General features: G+C 52.2%; 1 protein-coding gene across 1 annotated transcript in view; it reads right to left on the bottom strand.

Moving 5' to 3' along the window:
- Positions 1–11,212, bottom strand: part of LOC109925085 (Krueppel-like factor 1) — a 15,161-nt gene extending 3,949 nt beyond the window's left edge. Inside the window, exons 1-2 of the mRNA XM_048617821.1 lie at positions 10,829–11,212; positions 6,485–7,550 (exon numbers count right to left, since the gene is read on the bottom strand). Coding sequence (XP_048473778.1) covers positions 6,485–7,550; positions 10,829–11,212 — 1,450 coding nt within the window. The remainder of the gene's footprint in view (positions 1–6,484; positions 7,551–10,828) is intronic.
- Positions 11,213–11,896: the final 684 nt, after the last annotated feature.

The following is an 11,896-nucleotide window of genomic DNA, read 5'->3' as shown; positions in this document are numbered from 1 at the left end:
TAGCACGGCCAATCCACCCTAAACTGCACATCCCTGGGCACTATGGGACAATTTAGCACGGCCAATCCACCCTAACCTGCACATCGCTGGGCACTATGGGATAATTTCCCACGGCCCATCCACCCTAAACTGCACATCCCTGGGCACTATCAGCACTTTAACATGGCCAATCCACCCTAAACTGCACATCCCTGGGCACTATGGGCACTTTAGCATGGCCAATCCACCCTAAACTGCACATCCCTGGGCACTATGGGATAATTTCCCATGGCCCATCCACCCTAAACTGCACATTCCTGGACACTATGGGCACTTTAGCACGGCCCATCCACCCTAAACTGCACATCCCTGGACACTATGGAACAATTTAGCACGGCCGACCCACTCTAGCCTCCACATCCCTGGACACTATGGGATAATTTAGCATGGCTGACCCACCCTAGCCTGCACATCCCTGGACACTATGGGACAATTTAGCACGGCCCATCCACCCTAGCCTGCGCATCCCTGGACACTATGGGCAATTTAGCACGGCCGACCCACCCTAGCCTGCGCATCCCTGGGCACTATGGGACAATTTAGCACGGCCGACCCACCCTAACCTGCGCATCCCTGGGCACTATGGGACAATTTAGTACGGCCGACCCACCCTAGCCTGCACATCCATGGACACTACGGGGCAATTTAGCACGGCCCATCCACCCTAGCCTGCACATCTTTGGACTGATTCCAGTGCCAACAACACACTTCAGATTTGGGATGTGGAGAGAATTCCAAGACTGTTTAATGGGAAGCAGTGAGACCTGGAATTGCTGGAATGTACCCAGTTCTCCCACCTGGCCCCGATTCCCAGTGTCGTATAGACTACATGCTTCCCAGAGCGAGCGAGCGGGCGGGGAGGGGGAGGGGGGAACGTTGGTGACAGGAGGCAGCGTAAAAGAATTGCATTTCCATAGCGCCTTGCATGATGCCAGCACATCTCATAGTGCTTTACAACCAATGGATTGTTCCTCAGAATTTGAATGCAGGAAACTCCACGACCAATTTGTACACAGCAAGCTCCCACAATCAGAAATGTGGTAGTAACCTGATTTTGTGACCCTGGCCTAATGTGGAAATATGAGGCGGTGCACGGAGTGGAGTTCTGAACATCCAAGTGATGGCTGGCACCTTAACATTTTGGTGTGTGGAGCTAGACTCCGCGCCCATTCCTGGTGTGGGACTGGCGAATCATTGCCCCTCGGAGACAGGGAAGTTGGCAACTGAGGCACATCACAAGGCAAGAGAGGAAATCCCACTCCTGGCACTGGGGGACAATTCGAGTTTTCGAGGCTAAGTCTTACAGCACAGGAACAGGCCCTTCGACCCATCATGTACATGTCGACCAACAAATACCAAACCACACTGATCTTATTTACCTGCACTCGCCCTGTAGCCTACTATGTTCTAAGTGCTCATCCAGATTCTTCTTAATGTGTTGAAGGTTAACTGCAATTTTTGGACTGAGAGGCTGTGATATAAGAGGAGATGTATCAAACACAGGCAGTTTTTAAAAAATTTATTCACAGGATGAGGGCATCGCTGACCAGGCAGCATTTATTGCCCATCCCTAATTGCCCTGAGGGCAGTTCAGAATCAACCACAATTGCTGTGGGTCTGGAGTCACACGTAGGCCAGACCAGGTAAGGATGGCAGTTTCCTTCCCTAAAGGATATTAGTGAACCAGATGGGTTTTTCCCAAAAATCGACAATGGCTTCATGATCATCATTAGATTCTTAATTCCAGATTTTTAAAAAACATTCAAATTTCACCATCTGCTATGGTGAGATTCAAACCCAAGTCCTCAGAACATTATCTGGGTCTCTGGATTAACAGTCCAGCGATAATACCACTAGGCCATTGCATCCCCAAGCTGGAGTTTAGGTACAGGTCAGCTACAATTTAATCAAATACCAGAACCGACCCAAGCAAATGAACAGACTACACTTTCCACAGCTCAGCTCCTCTCTTGTCTCAAATACCAGAGTTCCTCCTATATTTTGGTCCTTCTATGTTCACCCCCTTTAGCAGGAGCTGGCCTTTCCCATATGGCACGAGGGGTTTGGGGTTAGCTACACTGTTATGGGTGTGGTCCTTCCAAAGCGACTTTAAACCGAGGAACTAAGAGACCCCATGGCGCTGTTTCAGAGAGGAACGGGAGAGTTTGTGCTGTGATTGTAGCAAATGTTATCCTTCAACCAACTTCGCTGAAATATTAATCTGTGTCATCTCATTGATAGATTGTGGGAGCTTGCTGTGAACAAATTGGTTGCTGGGTTTTTGACATTAGAACACAGTGAATGCACTTTCCAAGGAGTTCTCAGGTTGTTAGTGCCAGGGGCAGAGTGCACACAACCCTGGTTTCTCATCTGGCCTCGACTCCAGTTTCCAAAATCACATTTATGATCCATTTCCAGTTTTCAGCCCTGTAACATCACCCATCATTTTCTGTGCCCTACCTCGTCTGCTGCTGAGTGCCTCATCCTGACCTTTGGAAACCTCTAGAATCATTGAATTCCTACAGCACGGAAAGAGGCCATTTAGCTCATCAAGTCTGCACTGACCCACCCAAGAGCACCCAGCCCTATCCCCCTAAGCCTGCATTTCCCATGGCTAACCCACCTAGCCCACACATCCCAGGAGACTATGGGGAAATGTAGCATGGCCAATCCACCCTAACCTGCATATCTTTGGACTGTGGGAGGAAACCAGAGCACCCGGAGAAAACTCCACACAGACAGTGATCCAAGGGTGGAATTGAACCCGGGTCCCTGGCACTGTGGGGCAGAAGTGCTAACCACTGAGCCACCCTTTAGACTGAACAATACCAATCCAATCCTGCCCAACCTCCCCTGTTCTACTCTCCACAAGCCATTGAAAGCTCAGTGACCTCTGTTCTAACACACAGCAGATCCAGCTCCCCACTGTCTCCTGGCCTTACCCGAGTCAAAGAAAGAAACCAAGAGAGTTACAGCGCAGGAACAGGCCCTTCAGCCCTCCGAGCCTGCACCGACATGTTGCCCGTCACAACTAAAACCCCCTACCCTTCCGGGGACCATATCCCTCTATTCCCATCCTATTCACATATTTGTTAAGACGCCCTTTAAAGTCGTATCTGCTTCCACTACCTCCCCCAGCAGCGAGTTCCAGCCACCCAACCCCCTCTGTGTAAAAAAACTTGCCTCGTACATCACCTTTAAACCTTGCCCCAAACACCTTAAATCTACGCCTGGATAATTCACACCCCAATTCTAACATGTTTTCAACTCCCTCCGAAAAGCACAGCTCTCCCTGTAATCACCTCCAGCACCATCCACTATTCTTCCTCCGAGTTACGTTGGCGTGTGACCCCGCAGCAGTTGGCAACATCCTGGGCAGGGGAGACACTAACAACGTGGCCTCTCAGACCCAGGCGCAGAGCTACCTTAAAGGATTGATTATGGAGGCGTTATGCAATGAAGGGAAGTTAGAGATTATTACCTTTCACTGTCCAGCCCTCTCCCCACTCCAGATCCAATTTTAGTCCCTCTGTCACTGATTGTCTTGCTTTCAGCAGCCAAGGACTCCCTTCTCTTGAATTTACTCTGGAGATTCCTCAACTACCGTTTCATCTTTCGAGATCCTTCACAAAACCCAACTCTTTCACTTTTGGTCATTTCCCTTAATAATGTTGCCCCATTGGCAAAAACCTGGCAGATAAACTGGGTGGCATGGCGGCTCAGTGGTTAGCGCTGCTGCCTCATGGTACCAGGGACCCGGGTTTGATTCTACCCTCGGGCGACTGTCTGTGTGGAGTTTGCACATTCTCCCCGTGTCTGCGTGCATTTCCTCCGGGTGCTCCAGTTTCCTCCCACAGTCCAAAGATGTGCAGGTTAGGGTGGATTGGCCGTGCTAAATTGCCTGTAGTGTTCAGGGATGTGTAGATTAGGTGGGTTATAGGGGGATGGGTCTGGGTGGGATGCTCTGAGGTTCAGTGTGGACTTGGTGGGTCGAAGAGCCTGTTGCCATACTGTAGGGATTCTATGTGAAATAATATGGAGGTTAGGCATGTGGGCAACAACAGAGGAGCTGAATATTATTCAACAGAACATAGCTGCAGGACAGAAGGATTTGGCAGTCCTTGTATATAAATCGCAAAGAGCTTACGGGAAATAGGGAAGGCAAATGGAACGTTGGCCTTTATTTCAAAGGGAAGGGAGTACAGATTTTGGGAAGTATTGCTAAAACTATACAAGGCCATAGCTGGAACACCGTGTATAGTTTTAAACCCCTTATTTCAGTAAAGTTGGACTGCCATTGGAGGCAGTCTAGAGAAGGTTCACTAGGCTGATCCACGGTATGGAAGGACTGTCTTATGAGGAGAGGTCGGGTAGATTTGGCCTGTGCTTATTTAAGTTTAGAAGAATCAAAGGAGACCATAAAATTATTGAAATATACAAGATTCTTAAGAACCTCACAAGGTGGAGGGGTCGTTTCCCCTTGTGGGTGAGTCTAAAACCAGAGGGTATCATCTCAGAATAATGGACTGCCCAGTTAAGATGGAGTTGAGGAGGAATTTCTTCTCTCAGAGGGTAGCAAATCTGCAGAATTCTTTACCACAGAGGGCTGTTGAGTATATTCAAGGCTGAGGTAGACAGATTTTTTAAATCGGTGAGGGAATTGAGGGTTATGGAAAAGTTGAGGATTATCAAACAGCTACAATCTCACTGAATGGTGGAGCAGCCCCAATGGGCTGAATGGCCTAATGTCTTTGTTCAGATGGTCTTTGTTGTAAAGTGGCCGTGTGAAGCCCTTTAGGATGTTTGAGTGCACTAAAGCTCCTACACAAATATAAATAGTTATTGTTACAGCGTGGATGTTTCCAAGGCTAGCAGGGAGGGGCCATGTAAACTAAATCAGGTGACCCATCCACTCACCCCCACCCCCCATCCCCGACCCACCCCCCCGAGCTTTCTTTTATTCACTTGTGGGATGTGGGAATCACCGGCTGGGCCAACATTTCTTGTCCTGTCCCTAGTTGCCCTTGAGAAGGTGGTGGTGAGCTGCCTTCTTGAACCGCTGCAGTCCATGTGCTGTAGGTTGACCCACAATGCCCTTAGGGAGGGAATTCCAGGATTTTGACCCAGCGACAGTGAAGGAACGGATGGTGAGTGGCTTGTGGGGGGGATCTTGCAGGGGGTGGTATTCCCATCTATCTGCTGCCCTTGTCCTTCTGGATGGAAGGGGTAGTGGGTTTGGACACTGCACTCAGTGTCCTTGCATTAGTGAGAGGGACAGTGGGAGGGGCTACCCTCAGGCCCAACCCCTCCCTGCTTGGGAATTAGAGGAGGCCAAAGCTGTACCATTCATTCACCCTCCCACTTTCTGCCAATCGCCCCGAATGCCTGGCACCGTGCCAGGACTTACAGTTCTACATTCGACCCGTTGGCCATACTGTGACCATCCAGTGTTGGAGTTGGTCTAGAATCCAGAGCTTCTTGCTCAGAGGCAGGGAAACTACCCACAAGAGCTCCGCTCAGTGATATTTTCCATACTAAGCTGTTAGATGGTTTGACACCCCTCTGGAGCAGGTGGGACTTGAACCCCCAGGCCCTTCTGGTCCAGGGGCATGAGTACCGTCACTGCACCACAAAAGGGCCCTCCCCTCCACTCAGTGTAAAGTGGAAGGAACATTGAAAGGTCCTGGTTCCACTTTAACAAGTAACTGACTCCAATGTGTCAGATTAGCTTGGCCAGTGTCACTCTGAATGGCTGAAGGCTGTGGGTTCAGGACTCTCCCGCTCCACTCCTACCCACACCCCCAGAGGCATGGGAACATAATCCACACTGATTCCCCCTGCACTGTCAGGGGAACGGTCTTTCAGAGCAGGCTTGAAAGACAGGAAGAAATGTGGGTCAGTTCCGATGGGGGAACAGATCTTAAGATGCAGTTTGCAGATGTCCTCAAACAGCACCTTCCAAAAACCCATGACCACTTCCATCTAGGAGGATAAAGGCAGCAGATACATGGGAACACTACCCCCTGCAAGTTCCCCTCCAAGCCACTGACCATCCTGACTTGGGAATATATCATCGTTCCTTCAGCGTCGCTGGGTCATAATCCTGGAATTCCCTCCCTAAGGGCTTTGGAGTTGTACAGACACTATGGAAAGGGCAGCGGTTCAAGAAGGCAGCTCACCACCACCTTCTCAAGGGCAGCTCAAGATGGGCCTGGCCCTGCCAGTGATTCCCACATCTCGTGAATAAATAGCAACAAACCAGTTTTAGATGAGCTCAAGGTTTCTTGTCAGCGTTCCCTCATTAATAAGACTGATCGAATTGACCAATTACCCATTTCCATTATGTGTCGAATTTAGTCGCTGCATTGCTGACACAACCACGATGCATTGTGGGCAATGCTGATGCGAGAGGATGGTTACATTGGAAGCTGGCATTCGGGGTTACCTGTGTGGGTACGGAGGTGGGCCTTCAAGTGGGAGCTCTTGGTGTAGATCTTGCCGCAGCCGGGGTAGTCACAGGTGTGGGTGGTGGCACGCTTCCGAGACCATGTCCTCCTGCTCCGCTTCACCTTGGCCTCCTCTGGCGCAGGTGGCACCAAAGCCAACAAGGAGGAGGAGGAGGAGGGAGGAGATGGTGGCAGGACTGTGCCCTGTATGGAGTGGGCAGCTTTGAAGTCAGACGTGTAGAAATGGACCTGCCCCTGATACTGGTGGGGTGGCGGCTGATGTGAGTAGTAGGATGGGTATCGGGACAGAATGTGGTAGCCAAGGGGCAGCGGTTGTTGGAGCTGGCAATACCGATAATGCTGGGAAATCTGTAACTGGCTGCGGGCCTGTGGTCTGAGATCTCCTGGGCCTTGGCCCAACTGCGCTGGAGGGTAGTACGGGTGGACCAGGGGGCTGGGCATGTGGCTTTTTGGCATTACAACGGGTTTCTCATCTGCCAGCGGATTGGCCAAGGGAGTGGCAGAGGCCATGCCAGCCTGCTTCTGGAACCCGTGCCCTGTGGCTCCCGTTAACGCGTGCGGCTGGTTGACCAGTTTATCCATCACCGAGGCTGGCAAGCTGTGATCGATGGCCCCCAGGTTGGTGTAGGTTTTGCTGCGGGGGTCAACGCAGTTGGTCTGATTGGCCGGATGTCCAGTTTGGACCTCGGAGGACAAAAGTTCGGCCACCAGGCTGGTGTGGGGTGTGTCAGGGCCATTCCAGTCCATGCCATTCTCAGCCTCCCTCTTCACTTTGCCGACCCCTGGCCCATCTGCCAGGGGGTAGCCGGCTGGCACGGTGGCGCTAGCCCCAGGCTCCACGCCGGTCAGATCTGACAGGAAGAGGTCCAAGTCCAAGTAGGAGCTGAAGTCTTCGTCCTCGCGCTTGATCTGATTGGGGGCGAGGAGCGGGCACGCGGTCTCCTCTGCAGAGCCCTTGCCAGGCATGGGATCCAGCTTCGCTGAGCCGCTGTCTACTTCCCACCACTGCGGAAACAAAACCAGAAAGAAAGTCACTCCGAGCCTCTCTCACGTCCATCTAACTCGGTGAGGCAACGGGCTGGAGGAGGGCGCTTCCTCAGTGGAGGGCACTGACTTCTGGATGACCCCCACCTCCTCAATGAGGCACCCCTCACCCCGTCGGGCAGCTCTGGCATATTTCGGCGGGGGGGAGGGTGACCCTTGGCCACTCCGCCCACCTACAATGGCCCCACAAAGCCCCTAGACGGGGCCAGAATTCCACCCTGAGCTCCTGACCAATTTGAAGGCTACTTTCAGGCCAGGGTACCCCCCCACCCCACCCCCACCATAACCCCTCCCTCCCCGACCCCACCCCCCCGCCCCTCTCACCCCCCCACAACCCCCACACATTGATGGGTGCTGGCGACACTGTCACTAAGCGTCAGAGAGGCATTTCACCAACCTCTCACTCCTTCAGGAAGGGAAGGACGGGCAGTGTCTCCACAGTATTCTGGGAGATGGTACCTGGACTGGCCAAGGGGAGCCTACAGGAGTCACCTCGCCTCAAATTCCGACAGACGGGAGACCCTGCGGGGAAGCTGAGGGACTTGATCAAACCCTTCGGCTTGGTTTTGACTTCTCCACCCTGACTCCAGCACCTCCATTTTTCAGCAGGCCTGGGATCAGAGTGTCCTTTCCATTCCTAAGGTGTATGTTCCCTGCGTGCAAAGGGGCTTCCTTGTCTGGGCTGCTTCACCAGTCCATGTCCTGGCATTCCATCTTGTTGCGTGGCAGCGACAGAGGAGCCCAGTGGGAGAGCTGGCAGGGGCTGTGTGGCATGCAGCCATAAACTAAGCAGGTTCACAGACTCCCAAGGCAATGTTTGAGCCATGTGTATATAGATTACAGTGGGTTTCAGACCCTCTCTCGTTACTTTAGATCATAGAACTCATAGAATCTCCACAGTGTGGAAACAGGCCCTTCGGCGCAACAAGTCCACACCAACCCTCAGAGCATCCCACCCAGACCCATCTCCCTATAACTCACCTAATCTACACTTCCCTAAACACTATGGGCAATTTAGCATGGCCAATTCACCTAACCTTCACATCCTTGGACTGTGGGAGGAAACCGGAGCACCCGGAGGAAACCCACGCAGACACGGGGAGAATGTGCAAACTCCACACAGACAGTCGCCCGAGGGTGGAATCGAACCCGGGTCCCTGGCGCTGTGAGGCAGCAGTGCTAACCACTGAGCCACCACGCCGCCCCAAAAGGGGCCTCTTTTAAATTTCGGCCTGCCCTTTCAGGCTGCACGCTCCTGTCCTTTGGACACCCAGGGCAGGGGGAGAAAAGCAAATCGAAGGCCCCCCCCTCCTGCCACGGCTCCCAGCTCTGGCCCAAGGGGTCACTAATCAGGTTCAGGCAACTGGCCATGGAGGTGGGGAGGTGGGAGCGGGGTGCATTGTTCCCACGGCCTACCCTTCTTTCGCGGTCATGTGCACAGCAGGGTGCCCTTGGAAAGGGAGTACGCACGCTGTCTGCTGGTATATGCCAGGCCACCCATGACCAGCGGGCACCACAGAGCTACAGGGCATCGTCAAAGCAATTTGTAAGTTTTTTTTCCTCAATTTGTGGCACCGTGACCCTCAGAGGATATTTTCTGTTAATTTTTTCAAATCAAAAATGGTAGGAAAAGGAGGATTGGTGACAGTAATCTATATCGAACCCTGGGTCATACCCAGAGCCCAATATTAACAAAGTTCTTTCTTGAGTCCTGTTCTAACCAGCCACTCGCATTTCCCCAACACACTCACACCAACTGGCGCCATCATCTTAAACTGCACTGCCAATAGATTTGTAACTGGCACATAGCAACTGCTATTTAAATGAAGCAAAATAATAAGTTAACATTATCTTTCTCCCTAAAACAACTATCCTTCGGAGAGCTGACATAATCTGTTTCATTGTGAGTCACACAAAATCCAGTCAAGTCCTTGTGTTCGCTTCTACAAACTTTGTTCCCTGTGATAAAAACTACTGGCACCTCAAGCAGAGCCCCAGGGTTATTACTTCACACACAACTTCTGCAGGTCTTTATATATATATATATATTTTCCAATAAAGTCAACTAACCCCCGCAGTTGGATAAACTGCAAACTCTGACTCTGAAGCTCAAAACAGTGTGAGCTCAGCCCTTGGTTCCTTCAAGTGATGCCCTGAGCTCATCGCCTGAGCCACCCCAGTGTACACACAGTCTCGTGTGACAGTGGCTACGTGTGTGGGTTCCACAGCGTGGCTCAACGACACTGATAAAGGCTGACAGCTCCACACACGCACTCTCGCGCCCAATTTTATCAGCCTTTTAGGCTATCACCTCCTTTATAGCCTTTATCCGGATCTGTAGGCCCCGATCCCACTTCAGAAACCGGACCATGAAATCCAGGCACTGCGGGGCAGGTTTGAGGGAGCGCTGCGGCGTTGCAGGTGCCTTTCGAAGAGACGTTTAGCCCTCGGATAAACCGCACACCTCCCCCACCCTACTCCTTCTGCCGTCTCAAATGGACTTAAACATATCGCCAACACCTCTCCCCCCCCCGCCCCGCCCCCAGAAAGGAGACCATGCGAGCTCTCCTGGGTGTCCCTGGTGTGTATCCCTCAATCAGCATCGCAAGAAGCGATTATCTGGCCATTATCACGTTGCTGACACGGGATCTTGCTATGCCCCAACAGGCAGCCATGCTTCCTGCAATGAATATGGAGCCTTCCAGCTCTAGAAGCTCCCAATAGGCTCTGGATGGACAGTTGATGCTTAACCCTGGCTGATTTTCTCACTTTCTGACTCTTTGGCTCGGGGGGTGGGGGAGGGGGGTGGTGGGGGGTGCAGATGAGCAAACAGTGAGGCTGACGGTGGCAACGCCCTCCGCTTCGCCGAGCTGCACAGAGGGTCGGGAAAGGCTCTATACGAATGCAGGTCTGTGTCACTTCTTGCCCCCCCCACCCCCACCCCCAGTTCGGGCAACCCTCCTGCTGCCGCTCTCAGCTTCCTGAGGGAGTGGAATCCGCCCTCGCGTCCCTTTCGCCAAAGGGGTGGAATCTTGCTGTGCACCGCCACTACCTCTCAAAAGTCACCGGCCGGGTTCGGGGGTCCCTGTATCCCTGAGAATACAAAAAGTGAAGGCCCCCCCCCACCCCCAACCCACGCACCACCCCTTCACCACACCCAACAAATTAAAATCAATAAAATCCTTCCCCAGACCCTCCCTCCCCAATGCTGGTGTGCTTCCAGGTCTGAATTGGGGAGTTGGTCTCCTCCAGTACAACCACACAGGGTCTACCATTACTCTCTGTATCGTCTCACTGCTCGAGAATGGAAGACGTCCTTGTGTAATTAATCCAGTAAACTGGAGATGTGGGTTTTCGCTCTGAAATGTGTCATTGTGCAAGTTTCTTGGCTCAGGCTCTGGGCTGAGCGAGAAGGTACAGGTGTGTTGCACCGTCAGCAGGTTAGAAACCCTGCTCCGACTTGTCCTGGGATTCTGCGTGCCTTTTCCAACCCCAGTTCCACCAGGGAGGTTCTGCTTTCGGCCAGAGGCGAGGATTAGCCTGTGCCTGTTTGTAGTAGGGGGATCTGCCGCCCCCAACGTCTGCAAATATTCTGGGCAGAATAACTGGCTGAGCCCATCCGAGGCTGGCAGGACCCGTAGCCCATTCGCCGCTCCCCCCATTCCTCCCCCACCCCCCACCACCCAGTGGTCAGGCAAATAGCAGCTTGTTTGGGGCATCAGACATTGGCCCTGGGTCACCATGTCAGCGTATAATCTAGGCACACACACTGCCAATGTAGCAGGTGGGTGGTGCTCACACTGTCAGAGGCACTGCCTTTTCATTGGGTTATAAAAGTGATCCCCCATTCGCCCTCTCGCCTGGATGTACGGGATCCCCCCGGTGTTATGTCGGGCAGCTCTTCCCAAAATGTGGGCCATTCCTAACCCAACACTCTTCAGTAAGCACTCAGTCAATCTTGTTGTCCTGATGCCACTCCTTATGGGAGCTTGCTGTGTGTAAATTGACTGCCATGGTTTCTACAATGGTGACGCCATTTCAAACGCACATGCCCACACGCCTGTGTTTAAAAGGTGTCTGAGCACATCACATCACAACACCCAGTCTGGAAAAGGGAGACAGAGAGAGAGAAAAAGAGAGAGACAGAAAAAGAGAGAGACGGAAAAAGAGAGAGACGGAAAAAGAGAGAGAAAAAGACAGAGAGAGAAAGAGAGCGAGAGAGAGAGCGAGAGAAAGAGAGCGAGAGAAAGAGAGCGAGAGAAAGAGAGAGAAAAAGAGAGAAAACGAGAGAGAGAGGGAGACAGTGAAAGAGAGAGAGAGTGAAAGAGAGAGCAAGAAAGAGAGAG

The sequence above is a fragment of the Rhincodon typus genome, chromosome 38, assembly GCF_021869965.1.
Source record: "Rhincodon typus isolate 14 chromosome 38, sRhiTyp1.1, whole genome shotgun sequence".
NCBI classification, from domain to species: Eukaryota; Metazoa; Chordata; class Chondrichthyes; order Orectolobiformes; family Rhincodontidae; genus Rhincodon; species Rhincodon typus.
The sequence above is the reverse complement of the archived record's forward strand: the minus strand, read 5'-3'. Positions and strand labels throughout refer to the sequence as shown.